This window comes from Canis lupus, chromosome 13 (assembly GCF_048164855.1).
Source record: "Canis lupus baileyi chromosome 13, mCanLup2.hap1, whole genome shotgun sequence".
Taxonomy (NCBI): Eukaryota; Metazoa; Chordata; class Mammalia; order Carnivora; family Canidae; genus Canis; species Canis lupus.
The window spans coordinates 42,882,233-42,901,296 of NC_132850.1; the positions used below are offsets into that span (position 1 = coordinate 42,882,233).

Consider the following 19,064-nt stretch of genomic DNA (forward strand, 5'->3'; position numbering starts at 1 on the left):
AGAGGAATCAGGCTCAATCTATAGAGATGATGATGATCACTTCTCTGAGGCTAACCTGCAGGTCGTCTTTCCCCAACAGTTCATTAGCAGCATATTTCTAAACAGTGAAAAGAAGCCAACAGTGCCTTTCAGTGTGAGTGCAACATATCCCTTAGTCGGAAGGGAGCCTGAGTAAAAGGGCATTTCCCCTGCACTTTCTTCTAGGAGTTCTATGGTTTAAGGTCTTGCATTTAAGTCTTTAATGCATTTCAAGTTGATTTTTGTGAATGGTATAAGACAGGCATCTAATTTCATTCTTTTGCATGTGAATGTCCAGTTTTCCCAACTCCATTTATTGAAGAGATATCATCGTTTCCCCCATTGAGTATTCTTGGCTACCTTGCCAAATATTGACTGCATACACATGGGTTTATATCTGGGCTCTTGATTCTGTTCTATTGGTTGGTCTGTTTTGTTTTATGCCAGTACCACACTCTTTTGATTTCCATGGTTTTGTAATACAATTTGAAATTAGGAAATGTGATACTTCTGCCTTTGTTCTTCTTTTCAAGATTACTTCTTGACATTGTTTTTGGCAATGATTTTTATGGATATGACACCAAAAGCACAAGCAAAAAAAAGCAAAAGTAAACAAGCAGGACTATATTAAACTAAATGTTTTGGCATAGCAAAATAAACAACCAACAAAATCAAAAGGAGATCAAAAGGATGGGAGAAAATCTTGCAAATCATATATCTAATAAGGGGTTAATACCTGAAAAGTACAAGAACTTATACTTGAGTAACAACAACTCAGCCAAAAAAAAATTCCAATTAAAACAATGAGCAGTGGAACTAAATAGGCATTTTCCAAAAACGAAATACACATAGCCAGTAAGTACCTGAAAAGATGCCCAACACTTATTATCAGGGAAATGCAAATCAAAACCACAATGAGATATCACCTCACACCTGTTAGAATGGCTGTCATAAAAATGGCAGGAGAGGGGCACCTGGGTCATGAAATGTCTGCCTTCAGCTCAGGTCATGATCCCAATCCTGGGGTCGGACTCCCTGAGCAGGCAGCCTGCTTCTCCCTCTCCCCACTGCTTGTGCTCTCTATCTCCTCTCTCTTTCTCTCTCAAATAAGTAAATAAAATCTTTTATTTTTAAAGTCAAGAGATAACAAGTTTTGGCAAGGATATGGAAGAAAGGGAACCGTTACATATTGTTGATGGGAGTAGAAATTGGTGCAGCCACTGTGGGAAACAGTATGAAGGTTCCTCAAAAACTTAAAAACAGAACTACCAAATGAGCCAGCAATCTCATTCCTGGAGGTGTATCTAAAGGAAATGAAAGCAAGATCTTGAAGAAACATCTGCACTCTCATGTTCACTGCAGAATTAGTCACAAAAGTCAAGATATGGAAACAATCTAAGAGTCTGCCAATAGATGAATGGATAAAGAAAATATGTATGCATATTATATATATTATATGATATTTAGTATAATAGTAGAACACAGACATAATATATATCATATTATTCAACCATAAAAGAAAGAAATGCTACCATTTCCAACATCGATGGACTAAGCTATTATGTTAAGTAAAATAAGTCAGACAAAAACATAGTGTATCCAAAAAAAAACATAGTGTATCCTCTCACTTCTATGTAAAATCTCACTTCTATGTAAAAAAGCTGAATTTATAGAAACAAAGTAAAATGGTGGTTGTCAGGGGCTGGGGCTGGGAGAAATGGGCAGATGTTGATCAAAGGGTATAGATGAACAGTTATAACATGAATAAATTCTGGGAACCTAACATAAGTATAGTGACTATAATCAATAATACTGTGTTATATACTCAAAAGTTGCTAAGAGAGTAGATCTTACGTATTCTCATCACACACACACATATACACAGATGGTAATCATGTGAAGTGATAAAAGTATTAAGTAACTTATTGTCATAATCACTTTGCAATATATATGTCTATCAAATCATTGTATTATATACACTTTTAACTAATGCAATGTGATATGTCAAATATATATTAATACATCTGGAAAGGGGGTATTTTACAAAAAGGAAACGACTGTAATCTGAATTTTAGAAAGACTAGAGGGCAGCCCCAGTGACTCAGCAGTTTAGCGTCGCCTTTGTCCCAGGGTGTGATCCTGGAAACCTGGGATCAAGTCCCACATCGGGCTCCCTGCATGGCGCCTGCTTCTCCTTCTGCCTATGTCTCTGCCTCTCTCTCCTGTGTGTCTCTCATGAATAAATAAAATCTTTAAAAAAAAAAAAAAAAGACTAGAGACTTAGCATCATCACTGTAGAACTTCCTTCGTTCCTTCCACGCACTTTACCTTGCAATTTCTCTGCCCCACCATCCCTCCAAACCAAGGTGTTAATGAATCATAAACAAGAGCTTGCAATGTGAAGTGTAATATTTAAGGGAGTCTTCTCAAGGGACAAATACTCCGATTTTTAGATATTGTTTTTTTTGCTTTGTTTTATCTGATTGGCTGGTTGGTTGGTTGTTGTTGTCATTGTTTCTTCTTTTTTTCTTCTGTTTAAAATTTTATTGAAATTCAATTAATTAACATATAATGTATTATTGGCTTCAGAGGTAGAGGTCAGTGATTCATCAGTCTTATACAACCTCCAGTGCTCATCACATCACGTGTCCTCCTTAATGTCCATCACCCAGTTACCCCACCTCCTTACCCCCCTCCCCTCCAGCAACCCTGTTTGTTTCCTATAATTAACAGTCTCTTATGGTTCATCTCCCTCTGATTTCATCTTGTTTTATTTTTTCCTCTCTTCCCCTATGCTGTCATTGTTTTAAATCAGGCCTTGCCAGCAATTCCAACTAACCAGGGGTCCATATATATACATAGTCTGAGAATCTGTAGCATAGAGCCTGTCATGCAGAAAGAACTACAAGGAAATGACAGAAAGAAGGAAGGAGGGAGGGATGATTAGAGGGAAGGAAGAAAGAATTTGTTTCTTAAGATATATTTTGAGAAATGGAGAAAACTAAATGTTTCACATTGGAAAATTAAAATACCATATATTTTTATTACAAACCTAACTACAATAGTACACTCCCAAATTAAGTGATTATTTAGTTTAGAAAATATTCCATGACACAGTTACTACAAAGCATCACTCTTCTGTTTTCTTTAGAGTACCGAATGGTTTGGAATCATTAATTACAGGTAGGAAGGCTTAGAAATCTGAAAATTTAAAACTACCCTTGGTGCACTCCTACTGGGCAAAGGTAAGTTGCCTTGAGATGATACAGTCAGGAAGCCAGGTGTCCTGATTTAATTTCCAAGCAGCATTAAATGTATCCCTTTAGGAACCTACCTACCAGGCTAAATGAAGAACACATCGGCATACTAAGGACTCAAAATATAAACCTAATGCTTGCCAATCTTAAGGAGTGATCATCACAGTTATCTTCACCTACCAGTCTTACTTAACAATAATAAATGGCTCTCTACAACCCTTAAATCATAATATAGACTTTTGCACCTGTAAGGCATCTTGGAGAATATCTGTTTCTATATTTCTATATTTTGATCTAGATATGAGGAAAATGAAGCTGATAGAGCCATTTGCAGAACCAGCACCTCCCCTGGGGTTTTCTGTTTGTACCCATGCTGGTAGGCTGAGGTTTGAGGATTGAGGCAGGAAACCAGGATGAGGAGGCAAGACTTCCCTGAACCCACGGGTTTCTACTCTATCAGGCTGCCTTTAGGAATGAGATGCCCATGACAATTTCTCTTCTCTATTTGGCTCTTCATCTTTGATCTTTAATGTACTTCATCTAGGTAGTTCGTCTAGTAGTTCAAAGATAAAAAGTAAAAAAAAGCTTTGTGTGGAATTGTATATCCTGTAGGTATCAACTCTGTTAGAGGGAACACACAAATGAAATGATGGAAAAAGTACACCAGAGTCTAACAAATGTTATGACGATGGGAAACAATAACTGGTATTTTTCTATACTATTATGCTTTTGAAGTTTTGTACTGTGAGTGTGGATTTCTTTAGTAAAGTAAAATAGTACTGCAAATCCATCTCAAATCATTATGAAGAAGTAACAGAAGATTCACACATTGAGATATATCAACACACACATGTAGAACATACTATACAGATCCTCCACAGGGAAAGTTTCTAACCACAGTCCTCTCTAGTTCTAAGTGCCTAACAAGTTCATTAACAACCTTTAAGAAGCCCCCACCAACCAGGCTACAAGGACCTTTGTCCCTCAGTTACCAGTGAAAAAGAATGGTGGCTTTGAAGTCCATCTCTTGGTGGTTTGGCCTTGCATCATTTGAGCTGCCAGATGACCACAGGGCCTCTGCAGCCGTGTGGAGTACACTCTGAATTAAGTACACTCTGAATTAAGCTTTACTTGATGATGACTAATCATCCTGTCTCAATTTAGGCTAATAGCAGCAATTTCAGTAGCACTGCATGTAATTTATTTATAATCACCCCGTCTCAATTAAGCTAATAGCAGCAATTTTGGTTGCACTGCATGTAACCAAGTATGTTTTGACAGGAAAATATATTGTTGGTGAAGGAGGAGTGGAGAGGAGGGGGAAGTAGGGAGGAGTAGAAGGGACAAAATGGAGAGAATTCTACAGGATGCAAAGTTAGAACATCACCTGCAGTCTGCATTCAATCACTTTCCTTAATGTCAGAATTTTTGCAACTTGAGGGTTGAAGTGTGTGGTTTTGTTTTTGTGGGAATTTCAGGGAGTGTGTAACTACATGGAAAAGTCTTCTGGGTATTTTAGACTAAGATCTTTAATCATTTCTTGATGTTCATGGCCAAGGTTAAACCTTAGAAATGCCATCTTTAAACTAGCCAGGAGAATGAGTGGCTTCAAGTTAGACATGCTGGATGGATTACTAATCCCAGTCACTAGGAGCTTGGCTTGAGGTTGATCAGTTTAACTCTCAGAGCCCATGTTTCTTCATCAGTAAAATGAGACCATGGGCTACCTCACAGTGTTGGGAGGGTTAGATCAGGTAACATAGGCAGGGAACCAAGTAAAATTCTGAGTCTAAAAAGAAAAAAAAATGACCCATTTGTGCAAAATGGTGGGAAATCCAAAAGCTGAGAAATCTGACTCAGAACACAAAAAGGATAGAGTTTGGAATGGGTCACTGTGCCCCATCACCCAATCTTAGGCCTTCTAAACAGCCTTTGTAGAACTCTTACCTTGCTATTTCTATTCCATCTATGCTAATAACGAGAGGCTGTTTGTATTCCATCAGTCCCACACCAACTGGATGAAGGACAGCACACAGCAGGTAAGAGTTTCAAAAAGGTACAGTATCTGCCATTGCCATCCTGCAGGCACTGGCTAGAGATCTGCAAACCAATAGACCAGGGCAGCCCTGCCCCTTGCCCACTCTCTGCTGCTGGCTGTAGCTGCCATCAATAAGGCCAAGAAGTCTGTTTGGGGAAGAATTCAGATAATTGGTTGTCCGAGCCAGTAACCTGGGGGTCATTGTTTTACCTCTCTCCTCCTCCTCTCTTCTCTCATATCTGATAATCAGTTTTTGTGATAATCATTATTTCTTCCAAATATCTTAATTCTGTCCTTTTTACCTTATTCTCACTGCCATCCCTTAGTTCAGGACCCCATCACTTCTCACCTGGACTATCACAACTGCTTCCCAAGTGGCCTTTCTTTGTGTCTTCTCCATGACTCCCCAGGCTTGCAGCCAAAGTAGATTTGTAAAGTGCAAATCTGGTGGGGTCGCTCCCTTCCTCAAAAGCTTCCAATGGCCTCTCATCAGTCGTAGGAAAAGTCCAATATTTTTAAAACAGTCCACTAGGTCTTGCACAATCTGATTCTACCTGTGTTTTCAGCTCTGTGTTGAACTACAATTGAAGTTCTGCATACTACAGTCCAAATTTGTCCAATTTGGTCTTATTCTAATTCTTTAAACATGCCAGGCTTTTCCCTCTGATTAAGGCCTTCACAATGCTATTACCTCTTATGGGAATATTCTTCCCCACTCTTCCAGACCAATAAGCTACTACTTGGCCTTTCCATCTTGGTTAAACTGCATTTTTAAAGACCTTCCTTGGTTTTTTTTCCCCCAAGTTTATTGGTTTTCTTCTATAATACACTTTCCCGGCAATCTGAGGATTTCTCCTTTTAGACGATCATTATGCTTGTTAATATCATTAAACTCAGGACTCTATTTGTCTTAATTATCACTGGATTTCCAGTGCATGACATACTCAGCATACTTCTGAATAGGAACTATCAAAAATTATGCAAAAAATTTAAATCACTGCTTAACAAGGCCACTATACACTTGAGGGGCATGTATACTTAATTTGATATGCAATTTATTACTTAGTAAGGTGCAAACTCTTAAAGTGAGATGCTGACTTATAGAAGATGAACAAGTAGTAAAATATCTATTTTATGATCAAGTTATGATTTCTGTCCAGTAGAAAAAGGAACACTCACAGTTATGGCTTTATTTATTTCTAGAACATTAATCACTTGTATAGTTATCTCTATGATCTCACTCCAGCACTTGATTTTTCAACAACCATCCATACTTTGGTCTTTTGTAGCTCCCGTCACACCAGTGTTTCATCTTGCTGGTTTCCTCTCTCCTGAGTTAATGGATTTTTTGACAAACGTTGACTATATACCTGTATGACAGTTGTTTTTAACTTTTTGAAAATTATGCTTTGGCAGAGCAACTGAGGAGGAGCACAAGTCTTTGATGACTCAGTTGGCTGACATCCTTAGAACAGACGCCATTGAGGCCCTTAGGTGAAGAAGTTTAGGTGGGAGAAAGAAAGAGGAGAGAAGTACCAGAAGTATAGCCCTGAGCTTGGGAAGTGCAAGGCTCTTTCTGGAGAGAAGAGAAACTCAACATCTACATCTGAAAAACTGAAAAATAGTTTGAGAGCTTTAGATAGTAGAAGAAATAAATGCAGAAGGACAATTGTGTAGACTAAAATTTTCTCTCCCAAAAAGCTTCCCTGTGCTGATCTTCAGCCTAAACACTGGCATAGGTGCCAATGGAACTAGAATAGGAAGCTCTGAGGTTAGAGTCTGTGTGGCAGAGGCCGCTGGTGCTCCATGGCTGCTCTGTGACTCATCCTCCTTTCATAGAACATCATTCACCACTTTTTCTCATTCTCCTTTAAAGTTCATAGTGACAATGTGACTGGGCTACTGTCAATAAAATTTGAGTGAAAGATGTGAGTTGCCTCCAGACCTGGCTCATAAAAACCCGGGAGCAATTCTCGCTCCCTTTTCCCCAAGGGCTGGCAGAATGAAAAGGGCTCTGAGGACTTGGAGCAAAGTGTAGCCATTAAGTAGAAGGGACTTAGTCTCTGCAAGACTGTGTACAGCAATTTCTTTACTGACCTACACTGGAAATAACTCTCCCTTGGGTTAAGCCATGAGGATTTGGGGATTATTTGATAAGTGGCTAGCCTACTGTGGTTGTTAAGAGGGCTCAATCCACATCTCCCTCTTTTCAGAAGTCCTCCCTAACCACTCCAGTCCACAGTGACCTTAGAACTGATAGCACATGCCATCAGATTCATTAAATTTAGTGTTTAATCATGTGCTTTTATCCCTCATGATTTAAACTAAATATTACCCAAGCTGCATTTCATGGAACACTACCCTTTAAGATAATGTTGCTAGGTATTCCATTAAAAGGAGGTTCCATAAGTAAAACAAAAAAAGTTTGAGGAACATTAGGTTGAATGAGTCTTATGTTTGCAGGCTTTCCAAAGTCTCTAATGAGATAACAGGACTCACATATGCTTAAAATGGAGTTCTAGCATATGGTGTTTCTCTGTTTGATCATGAGATTTTTTTTTCATGTATTTGTTTGGAAAGAATGCATGTAACCCTTTCACTTGTGTGTGTATGTGTCTGTGTATCTATATGTTTATACGTCTATGTCTTATGCCTTTTGTGAAGTCATAGATCATGAGGAAGTGGATTTATTTGTCTTCAATACCCTGAAACACCATGCACACAGTTCTACGGTATCAGTGTCAAGAACCTGGCCTGGGAAAGAGGCAGCCAGAAGGCTTCAGGGGGGCGCACGTATGAGTTGGGCCTTAGAAAATGAGTAGAGGTTTTGCAGCAGGGAAAGAGCAGGTGAGAGCATAAGGAAAGGTATCCCAGGTGAAGGAGACAGCGTGGACAGGACCCCTGAGACTGGAGAATGGCCGGAGAAAGGAGAGTCCATTTCATCACGGAAATCAAATAGACCCCTTGGATTCTGCCTACCAAGCAACTGCCCAACTGTGAAGCTGTAACCCAGTCACCTCTGGGAAGAGCAGACATGGCCACTCCCTGTATTCCACCCCTGGAGGACAGGGGTCATGTACTGTGAATCATTTTAGGCCCTGTTCCTCAGCCTGGGATGCAGCTTGCACATGTACGGGCCACATGGCCCTCCCCGTCTGAGATTTCCCATCCGAATGAGAAAACACAACCCTCCTGGGATGGCTACAACAGCTAAATTTTTTAATTGCTGCCAAAGCTCTTAGCGCAGTGACTGGCACACCATTGTATGCTCTGGAAATGGAGGCTATGAACATCGTTTGCTTAGTAAGTGCTCAGAGAAGGGAGGACAGCAGAGGGGAGGAGGGAGGGCAAGACACTGGCAACCAAAGAAAAGGCAGAGAGGGATGTAGCTCTCCTAGCTCATTTTCCCACTTGGCTGACACTGAGAGGCAAATGCCCTTTACTCTCCATTTCAGGAACAATCCTTCCTTGGCTGCATTCCTCAGGGCAGCTGTTTTGGAGGCCTTGAAGTGAAATGTCGAGTTAAACATCAGTGTACACTGCCAAGGGCAGGAGAGCATACTGCCCGTCACCATGATGGAGCAGAACAGAGGGTCCTTTCTGGAAGAACATCCCGTCACTCCTCACACATGGCAGCCAAGTTCTGTGGGGCCTGAGAGGGTGTGGGGAAGTGCTCTGAAGGGTTACTCTGTCCTTGGCCCATTGGTTCCCAGGATCTAATGACGGAACAGAGAGAGTCTGGCCTCCTTATAGGGAAGACCATGTACCTGACAAAATTGTTCCTTTATGATAAAATTCATCAGAGCAAGAGGCCAGGGAACCAAAAATGTGGGCTGGGTCTGCAAGGAGAAATAGATTCCAGAGAATTTTAAGACTGGCTTATCTGCCTGAGGAGACATAAGAATGAGAGGAGGGACGTGTCCATGTCTGGGGCCTCTTTCTTCTTTCCCTTCCACCCCAAGTGAGCAGCAAGTGTGGCCAACAGAAGGATCTAGGGTCAGGGCAGGAGGTCCGGAGGCTGGTAAGAGGAGAAAACGTTCTGATGGGTGGACTCCACCGACTGGGTCAATGTGGCCAGATGGCTTTTTCAGAGGAGTGATCTCTTTGCAGATGCTTTGCTCCCACAGCCCACTGCCAAAGACCTCTCAAGGGGGATCTAGAGCCTCTCCCAGAGGGCACATCTCTTACCCCTGGGCCCCACAAGGAGAAGGCCGCACTGTCCCCAGAAAGGTGAAGAGGGATCAAAATCATCCAACCTTACCTTTAGTGTTTTTGGGGAGAAGGTACTGAAGTATATATATATATTAGGAGACTAAAATATGATTCCTATCCTGAGACTAAGTCGCTTCACAAGTGAGAATCAAGGAAGCTGTGTGGCCTCCTTGTCAGGATGCAAGGACCAGAAAACGACTGTAATGGGAAGACTAGAAACACGCTTGCTGATAGGGGCTGCTTAGTAAGTTATGACATTGCATAAAAAATCACATATATAATAATTTCATGATATGCCTCATCTGATTACATATATTAATATCTAAATAACAGAAAGAGATGGGGGAAAGGGATGAGGGGATTAGGGAGGAAGCACACCAAAATCAACAACAATTATTTCGGGACAGTGTGACAATAGGTGAATTTTTTTTTCTATTTTGAAGTCTGGGTGTCATGAGGGAATTCACCTTTGTTCCTGTTATTAAAACAGTTTCTCACTGTAAAAAAAGAAAAGTGCAAAATGCCACCAAGGGGAAAAGAGAAATCATTGGAATTATGGGTGATCTTCATTTTCTTCCTCATGCTTTTCTGTATTTTTAAGTTCACAATAAGGGGTTTACTATGTGAACTAGAATTAGCAACACTTGTTTGTATTTTAAAACGCTGGCCTACTCTAGAAATAGCACTCTCTTTGCCTCTGGGAAAGCACTGCAATTTCTGCCCCCTGGCTAGGCCTTTGTCTTCTAGCACAGCGAACACTGGGTTAAAGGTCTTAAGACACAAAGATTAGTACAGGACCTTAGAAAAGTCATTTTACTCCCACTGGGCCTCAGTGCGTCTGTGAAGTGGACACATCTGCTCTGCTTACTGCAAAGAGCCTTCGTGAAGAGCAAGTTCACAACTACTCACCTGTAAAGGCCCCTAGAGATGTAAGAAAACAGACTCCAGGCCACATGCAGACATTCTCAGAGTTGCACTAAACTGCTGTAGCTGACAACAGCCTCCAAGTCACGTAGAGACTAAGAAGCCATTTGCCTGGGCAGAGAGTGAGTGACAGCCAATATCATGGTGGCATTTTTCACCTGGAGAATGTCAGAATGGGCCCGGCCTTGAGTCCAGACTGAATTCTCCACCTCACGAAAAATGGTGATGAAGTTCCCCTACCCTGATCCTCTCATCAGAAACCAGAAGACCTGCTCTCCTGCTCTCTGGACACAGGACAAAGTCTGACTTCTTTGTCTGATACATCAGGACTCTTGTTTTTTTATTTCTTTTTAAAATATTTATTTATTTATTCATTTATTTATTTGAGAGAATGAGAGAGAGAGAGGGAGCAAGCACAGGGAGGGGCAGAGAGAAGCTTTAGCAGAGTCCTTGTTGAGCTCAGAGCTCCCACTGCAGGGCTCGATATGGAGCTTGATCTCATGACCCTGCGACCATGACCTGAGACCATGACCTGAGCCAAAACCAAGTATCCAGTGCATAATGAACTGTGCTACCCGGGGGCCCCACATCAGACCTTTTAAAAATCTGGCCCTCCCACCTAAGGTATCAGCCAGCCCTCACAAAATAGTCTGGATACTTTCAGGACACTGAGCCTTTGCATATACTGTTCTCTTTGCATTCTCTTTGCATTTTTTGCTCAGGTGTTAGGACCCAGCTCCCAGGTCACCCCTGCCATGCTGTTCCTCGTAGAGTTGTCAGTGGTTTACTGTTTCCCAAACTCCTGAATTAAACCTCTGTACTTGTGTGAAGTCAGAAAGAAAGATCACTTAGATATGTGTGTGTGTGTGTGTGTGTGTGTGTGTACACACATGCTGGTTTCTGGAGGCCAATCCATACTTGCTTCATCAAGGATATTGACCATGAAACAATGGTGGTGACCAGCTGTAAGAAGACACTCTATACATGTCTGTCATACAAGCAAACAGATGAAGACACAATGCCGGGGATCAGGGAGTGGAGCATAGTCAGGGCGGGGAGGACTGAGAGGATCTCATTGGGAGGGCCACCGGCGCAAGGACTCACGGGATGGTCTGCATCCAGTTCAGCTCCATAGCTGAGGATCTGGTTGGCAAATCTGTCGAGCTCTTGAATGGTTCTTGGGAACCAGGGCACTGAAACACAGAAAGGGCAAAGCCTTGAAGGGAAGGTTGGCAGGACACCGCCAAAGGCCTCACCAAGGTCAGAAGCATGAATCAGCTGCAATTAGACCAATGGCGGGCCAGTGGTATCCCATATAACCACCCGATTAATACAGAAGTTAACTCCCGTTTTCCTTGAAAACTAACTTTCCTAAATGTCAGCGTTGTTGAGGTATACCTGACAAATAAAATCATGAGATATTTAAAGTGCACGTCATCATGACCTTACATGGATATACATCACGAACACATTTCCCCCATCTACTTAACACATCCATCAACTCACACATATTTATCTTAGTAAAAACATTTCAGTTCTACTACCTTAGCAAACTTCAGTTATATAATACAGCATTATCAACTGCAGTCACCGTGTTTTACATTAGGTCCTCAGATCTCACACACCTTAGAGCTAAAACATACCTTTTTACTAACCCTTCCCTACCTCTTCCAGCCCCCAGCCCTTGGTGATCACTCATCTACTGTCTATGTCCATGAGTTTGGTAGGCTTTTTTTAAGTTACATGTAGAGGGGATACCTTGCTTTATTTGTTTTTCCCTGTCTGGTTTATTTCACTTAGCACCTTGGAAAATAATTTTAGAACATATTCCCCAGTATAATCTCTTTCCTGAAGATTTTCTCTGAATTATATCAAAATTTACCTCCCTCCCCTCCATGATGGTATAGTAGCATGATTCCTGGTGGTTTTCTTTTCTTTATTTATTTATTCATGAAAGACACAAAGAGAGAGGCAGAGACACAGGCAGAGGGAGAAGCAGGCTCCCTGTGGGGAGCCCAATGTGGGACTTGATCCTGGGACCCAGGGGTCCACCCTAAGCCAAAGGCAGATGCTCAACCACTGAGCCACCCAGGTGTCCCCTATGGTTTTCTTTAGTAGAAGAGTATTGCATGTAACCTCAGAATATAAATTAGATGAAACCAGAGCTGTTCTGTTCCAAGCCAGGATAAGCCCACAAGACTCCCCTCGTGATCCCACCTTCCCATCACATGTCTCCCTCCCAAGGGCTCCCAGGCATCATCCTGGAAGAATCTTTTGAGGCCAAAGCCAGTGTGAAAGTCACTGATGAAGAAAAATGGAGTCAAGCCATTTAGGATTTGATGGTGCCCCATAGTAGGTAAAGAATCTGCAGACTTGTTTTTTGGAGCTGCCCTAGTAGGGAGAGGGGATGATGCACAAGCCAGTGAGGCCTATGGGGAAGAAGACACAGGTGGGGTGCAATGGTCCCAGGAATGGGGGGGAGACTAGGACACCCTATAAGGTGCATGAGGCCAGGACCTGTGCGTGAGCACACTGTGGTTCAGGTGCTCGGGGAGGAGAGGGAATGAAGGGGGTAGGGAGAAGGGATGGAGGAAGGAAGAGGGAGCTCTGGTCATGCTGACTCCATGGCGCTCACGACAGCAACCATCCCTGGGGCGTCAGGTCTGGTCCAGTTGGCAGTTTCTAAAGAATCTCTAAAACAAGGAAAGCGTCAGGATTCTCCTGTACAGATGAAATCCTGCAGCCCTGAAAGCCTACGAGACCCGACCTGTTGAAGTCACACAAGATGTTAAGTGAGCGGTGGCTCCAGGGAAACTAAGTCACAGAGCTTAGGGAGACCTGGGGACAAAGAGGAGGGGAGCGGCCGGGGCGGCGCCAAGGCCCCCAGTGCTCCCCCAGAAATGAGACTTTATTTATTTATTTATTTATTATACATTTTTTATTGGAGTTCGATTTGCCAACATAGAGCATAACACCCAGTGCTCATCCTGTCAAGTGCCCCCCTCACTCCCTGTCACCCAGTCACCCTGCCCCCCCACCCCGCCCACCTCCCCTTCCACTACCCCTTGTTCCTTTCCCAGAGTTAGGAATCTCTCATGCTGTGTCACCCTCACTGATGTTTCCCACTCATTTTCTCTCCTTTCCCCTTTATTCCCTTTCACTATTTTTTATATTCTCCAAATGAATGAGACCATACAATGTTCCGGAGAAGAACAAACATTACATGAAATGAGGTTTAGAGCAAGAGCAAGCTTCACTTCGTTGCCTTGTAGTCAGCAAGGTCTGGCTCGGAATCCAGGCTGCATCCTCGGCTCTCGAGCCTCAGTCCTAACTGTGAAGTTGGCCATAATGGCAACATCAATAGGAAGAGAAGCAGGTGATTTTTCGAGGCCTCACCGTGCGCTGCCACCGCACTTACCATTTTGGTGGGATAGCTCTTTTATTTTATTTTACATTCTTTAAAATTTAAATCCAATTTGCCAGCGTACAGTTTAAGACCCAGTGCTCATCCCTCCAGGTATCTCTCAATGCGAGCGTTACCGCGAGGACGCAGGACATTGCAGGCAAAGGGCGCTGCTTCTGTCTGTCCGCGGTCCGTAGGTCCCTAGGTCCGTAGGTCCGGGCGGGTCAGGCAGGTCTTTGGGATCCGCGGGGCCAGGCGCAGGCGGACGGGGAAGCGCATGCGAGCCATCTAGTGACCAGACTGCGGAAGTGCCACCTGTGCTCGCCGTCACCTGTGCTCGCCGTCCGCGCCCCAGGCGGGCAGCCCGCGCACCGCGGTGCGGTTTCCACTGCACTAACCGCGGTCCCTCCAGAGCCCTGCTCCATCCATAGGAGGCACAAAACCGTCGGCCGCCGCCGTGAGCGATGACAACCGCCACCGAGCGCTGTTCTGAACGGTTAACTCGCCAGGCGGGCATTGGCGGTGTCCGCAGGCCACAAACGGGGGCGTAGAGAGGTCAAGTGGCAGACCCAACGCAGGGTTCCTCCGTAGGAAAAGGGGTGCCCGGATTCGCACTCAGGCCTGGGCGACCCAGTGCTTCCCTGCTGACCACGTACGCATCCCGCCAGTGTGGGGCGTTGGAGCGGCTGTGGCTGGCCTCCCGAGCCTCATGCCCACGGCCCTCAGCCTGGAGGCCTCTTCTCAAGGCTGGACCCTGCAGCAGGATTCCGGCAGAGTCTTATCGGGCCTCATGTGGTACCAGGCACCGTCCTAGACCCATCACGGGAGCCACCTTGCCTGACCCGCACAGCCACCCAGGCCCGGGTGTCCTCACTGTTCCCATTTTACAGATGAGCACACGGAGCCACCAGGATGATTCTTTCCGTCCGTGGGCCTCTGGAGGCCCGACTGCTGCACTCTGGACTCTGCGATGACCGTGTCCAGCTCACCTGACATGGCACCTGGCTCCCCACTTGGTCTCTTGGACTTTTCCCCAGGCTTTTCTTTCTTCCTGAGTCCGTCACTTCTTTGCCTTGTACAGCGGAGCTCAGTTGTCAGCCCTGAAAACGAGGTCTCTTCCTTACTGGGGTTTGGAAGGACCTGAGACAGGACACCCTATTGTCTTCAAGTAGGGCTCAGGGTCCCCCCGAGACCACCCCAGCTTCTCCCAATGTCAGCACCCCATCAGCTCCCCACCAGGGCACCCTTTTCCCGCCCAGCATGTCTCTTCCCTGGGAATCGGTCCATGATTCCAGCAGGTGCCGCCGCCCCCAGGGACAGGCCTCGCCAGCCTCATCTTGCTGCCCCCCTTCTGATTCAGGACACCCCTCACCCTGTCAGAGAGGTGCCCCAAACACATCTCCGGAGGCACAGGATGTGAGGGGGTCCCAACCCTGTGGGGCTTTCATTCTAGTGGGGGGGTGACAGGAGAGAAGCAGTAAGTACCTGGAAACAGGTAACAGGGCAGGAGGCTCCTCACGGACACAGTGGCGGGAGAAGACAGGCAGCGAGGGGGACCCTGGTTCATGCATCACCTGTGACCCCGGGCCCCGGGGCGAGGGTCTGGGCCTGACACTGGCCTGCTCACCGTAGCTCAGGGCGTCTGGGGCAGCCTGGGTCCATCCTGAGTCCACAGCTACCTACCTCCCTTTACCTCAGGGAAGGTCAGTCAGTTGAGCGCCACCAAGACTGTGGCACAGAGCTGGCCTCCTGAGGCTGCTGTGCTGTCCCTATACTCAGCACCGGGCACCCAGAGTGGATTACTGACTCTCTTCGTGCCTCGGTCTTCCTAGCTGTGAAATGGGGATGATGGTAGCTCCCTGCAGCCCTGCTTCATTGGAACAATCTAAGGTAAAAGGAGGGGATACGTGGGGTTCACCAGCAACCGCACAGGCCCGTAGTGAGTACTGCTATTGTTCACCTGTGAACTCCTGGAATTTTTTTTTTTACTCTGCCCTTAGCTCAGAGAGCAGAGTAGGAAGTCTTCCAGCAAGACTAGAAAGTCTGTGGCTTATTTTGTTATGTAACTGAGCAAGTATTTTATCTCTCAGAGCCTGAGTGGATTTTTTAAAAGATTTTTTATGTATTTATTCATAAGAGACACAGAGAGAGGCAAATACACAGGCAGAGGGAGAAGTAGGCTTCCTGCTGGGAGCCCGATGTGGGACTTGATCCCAGGACTCGGGGATCACTCCCTGAGCTAGAGGCAAAAGCTCCACCGCTGAGCCACACGGGTGTCCCAGAGCCTGACTTTTTATTCCCAATAGGGATTAGAATATCTCTCGATATTACTGCACTTTTGCATGTCACAGCAAATGTGACACATCCCAGTGCAGTGACTGGGTCCACAGTAAGTGCTTATCTGCATCAACCATTAAGGTGCAAAGACTTTCATGATGATGATAAAAAGGAAGATAAAGGAGGAAGAGGAAGAAGGGGGGGGCGCGGACTGGAGTCAGAAGCTGGGCTGCAGTCCAGCTCTGATATGAGCAGACTCCCCAGCCTGGGCCTCCGTTTCCACCTTCTTTACACCTGGGGTACTGCCATAAATCCCTCTGGATTTTGTCTTTGAGCCCCACAGGAATGTCTGTTAAAGGCTGAGGCTGTCCAGAGGGGAAATACATGAAAATACTCTTGCAGTTCCACCAGTGTGTCCACCCTGCTTGCTTCCAGAACGACAGCCTCCGTGTTCCTTCCCATCCCATTTCCCTTTCTTCTCTCACCCAGGGAGAAACGCGATGCACCCATTCAGAGGTAGGTGCGGGCCTCCCCCTACTCAACACTAGAGGGCAGCAGAACCAGCATATTTTCTGCTCTGGGAAGGTTTGGTTTTGTTTTCTCCTCCAAAGGGAGAACACGAGTTGGACCCCATGACTTCGTTTAGATCTCTAGATGGAAAAGAGAAAAAAAAAAAAATCAAAGATAAGGTCGCAGAACTCAAAGGACTTACGTCTCGGCAAAGAGGAGACAGTTAGAAGCAGCCCACAGAGCCCAAGGCCTTGACACAGAGGCTGTGAGGATCTCGCAGGCAGTCCTGCAAGGCTGTGGGGCGCCCACCTGCACCCTTGGGGCCTTGTCGCCACCCAGAAAAGGCCCAGTACACAGCCAGTCTGCACAAGTGGCTTACCGTGCAGACTTCAGAGCTGAACTGCCTGGGTCCACATCCTGCCTCTGCTACTTGGTGGCTTTGGGACTTTGAGCAAACTACTTAACCTCTTTGCCCTCCAGGGTCCTGTTGGTAAAATGACTATGATAACAGGGTGCACTCAGTTAGAGGAACGAACGCATGAATCATGCTTAGTGCTGTGTATGGCACACGCAAGTGCTTTGTATGTATTTGGATTTATCATCATCCTTATTGTCATTGTAGGAGGCCCACTGACAAGGAATGATGGTTCTGGTTCGCTCTCCAGGCAGCAGCTCAGCCCTACCTTTGGACTCATTCTCCTGTCCCCTCTCCAGACCTCACCTGAGGTTAAAGTATCATCTCCCAGAGGTCGCTGGGTAAAGCCTATGTGTCATCTGTGGGAGAAGGAAGCCTCCAGGCAGGCCTCACAACTAAGAGAAAGGGTCTCCCAGCCAAGCCCTTGGATAGCAGGACGGAGCTTAAGGAAATGAGACCCGAGAGGCAGGTTCTGGCTGTTGGCAATGGGGGACGCGAGGTCCTTTTCAGCAAGGCTGTGAAGCAAGCAGTGTGGACACTGCAGAGGACCCCATACAGCACAGGACCAAGCCTTGACATATTTATATGAAGCCTGCACTTTTTTTTTTTTACAGTCTGTTGCATTTAATTATTTCAACATTACGCATGTATTTATATGCATATATCATACATCTCGTATATGCAGGCAGGTATGTGTCTCAAGAGTTAGGAGAGGCAGAGCCACTGCATGTTTCTGTGGCTACAGATCCATATTTATTTCTATGAAGCTGCAAGACCATTAATCTCTTGTGTGATGCCAGAGCTTGAAGTCCCCAGGGCTGGAGACAGAAGGGAAGGCCAATGTACAACACAGGGGACCAAAGGTGGGCCCCCTCAAGGATGGGCAGATGGCTAGTTTTCAGAGAACAGCGGAACAGCGGAAGCCTATGGTTGGTAGACACGAGTCCTTCTTGCCACCTCCACCTTGATGAAGCAGGTGTCCCGCAGAAGCAGGGCCCTTTCATCTGTAGCTGAAGACACTCACATGGCCTCAGAGCTGGAGAGGCTGAGGGGACCCAGGGCAGGTGAAGTGGCTGCAGGCCCAGCTGCAGAGCCTACACCTCATCCTGTGCAAATGCTGTGCACACCCCAGGCTTGAAGCTGGCAGATCTGTGTCCAACTTTCCTGTCTCTCACCCACAAACTCTGTAACTCTGAGCAAATTACTAAATTCCTGAGACTCTGGCTTCCCCTCTATGAAATGGGTGAGGCAGCCAATCCCTGCCCTGCTTCCTTGGTTGGGGTGAGAATTAACCTACCCACAGTAGGTCCATCTGCCATCCTTATACTTGAATCTCACGAAGAAAACCCAGGGACACTTCTCTGCTTAAGTACGGTCCCAGAGACCGCTGGTGGCAGGGTTGGAGTTCATACTTGTGTCCCTAACCTCTATACCAAATATTACAATTACCGTTTTTTTTTTCCTTTGAAGTTAATTTTTTGAGGACTTAGGATGCAACAGATACTGTGCTAAGTGCATTACTTCCATGGTCTGTTTTAATTCTTGAAGCAATGCTAGGGGGTAGATGTGATTCTTTGCTTTATTAATGAGCAAACTGAGGCTCAAAGAAGGGAAGGGACTTGTTCAAGACCACTGAGCTCACTACAGAATGAGGACTCTGCTGCGCAGGCTTAGAATAAGGTGAGAGGTCGCAGGCGGGTGATTTTAGATTCCTGATCTCTCAGCTGGAGATGGAAAGGGGGCCATGAACTAGAGCAGGAATCTAAAGCTCTGGAAGAAAATCCCTAAGACAGCCCTGTGTCCTCCTCATCTCCCATTCCAAGACCACCTGGAGCTAAGGGTAGAAGCTTTTTAACAGCAAAGTTCTCAGCTCCTCGGAGACACCTTCACATTTCCTTTCTCTTCTTCAGTGGCAGTGGCGGGCCTCTCCCCCGCCCACCCCTGGCAGAGTGCTGGGAATAGAGACTGACCCCAATGACCCAGGCCTTCATCTTGAAAACTTAAATCAGA

The 19,064-nt window shown here is 45.4% G+C and overlaps 1 protein-coding gene across 1 annotated transcript in view; it reads right to left on the reverse strand.

Annotated features, from left to right (window-relative positions):
* The window catches only part of PAH (phenylalanine hydroxylase), a 79,898-nt gene that overhangs the window by 30,489 nt on the left and 30,345 nt on the right, over positions 1–19,064 (reverse strand). The window contains exon 4 of the mRNA XM_072773375.1: positions 11,554–11,642. Within this exon, the coding sequence (XP_072629476.1) occupies positions 11,554–11,642 (89 nt within the window). The remainder of the gene's footprint in view (positions 1–11,553; positions 11,643–19,064) is intronic.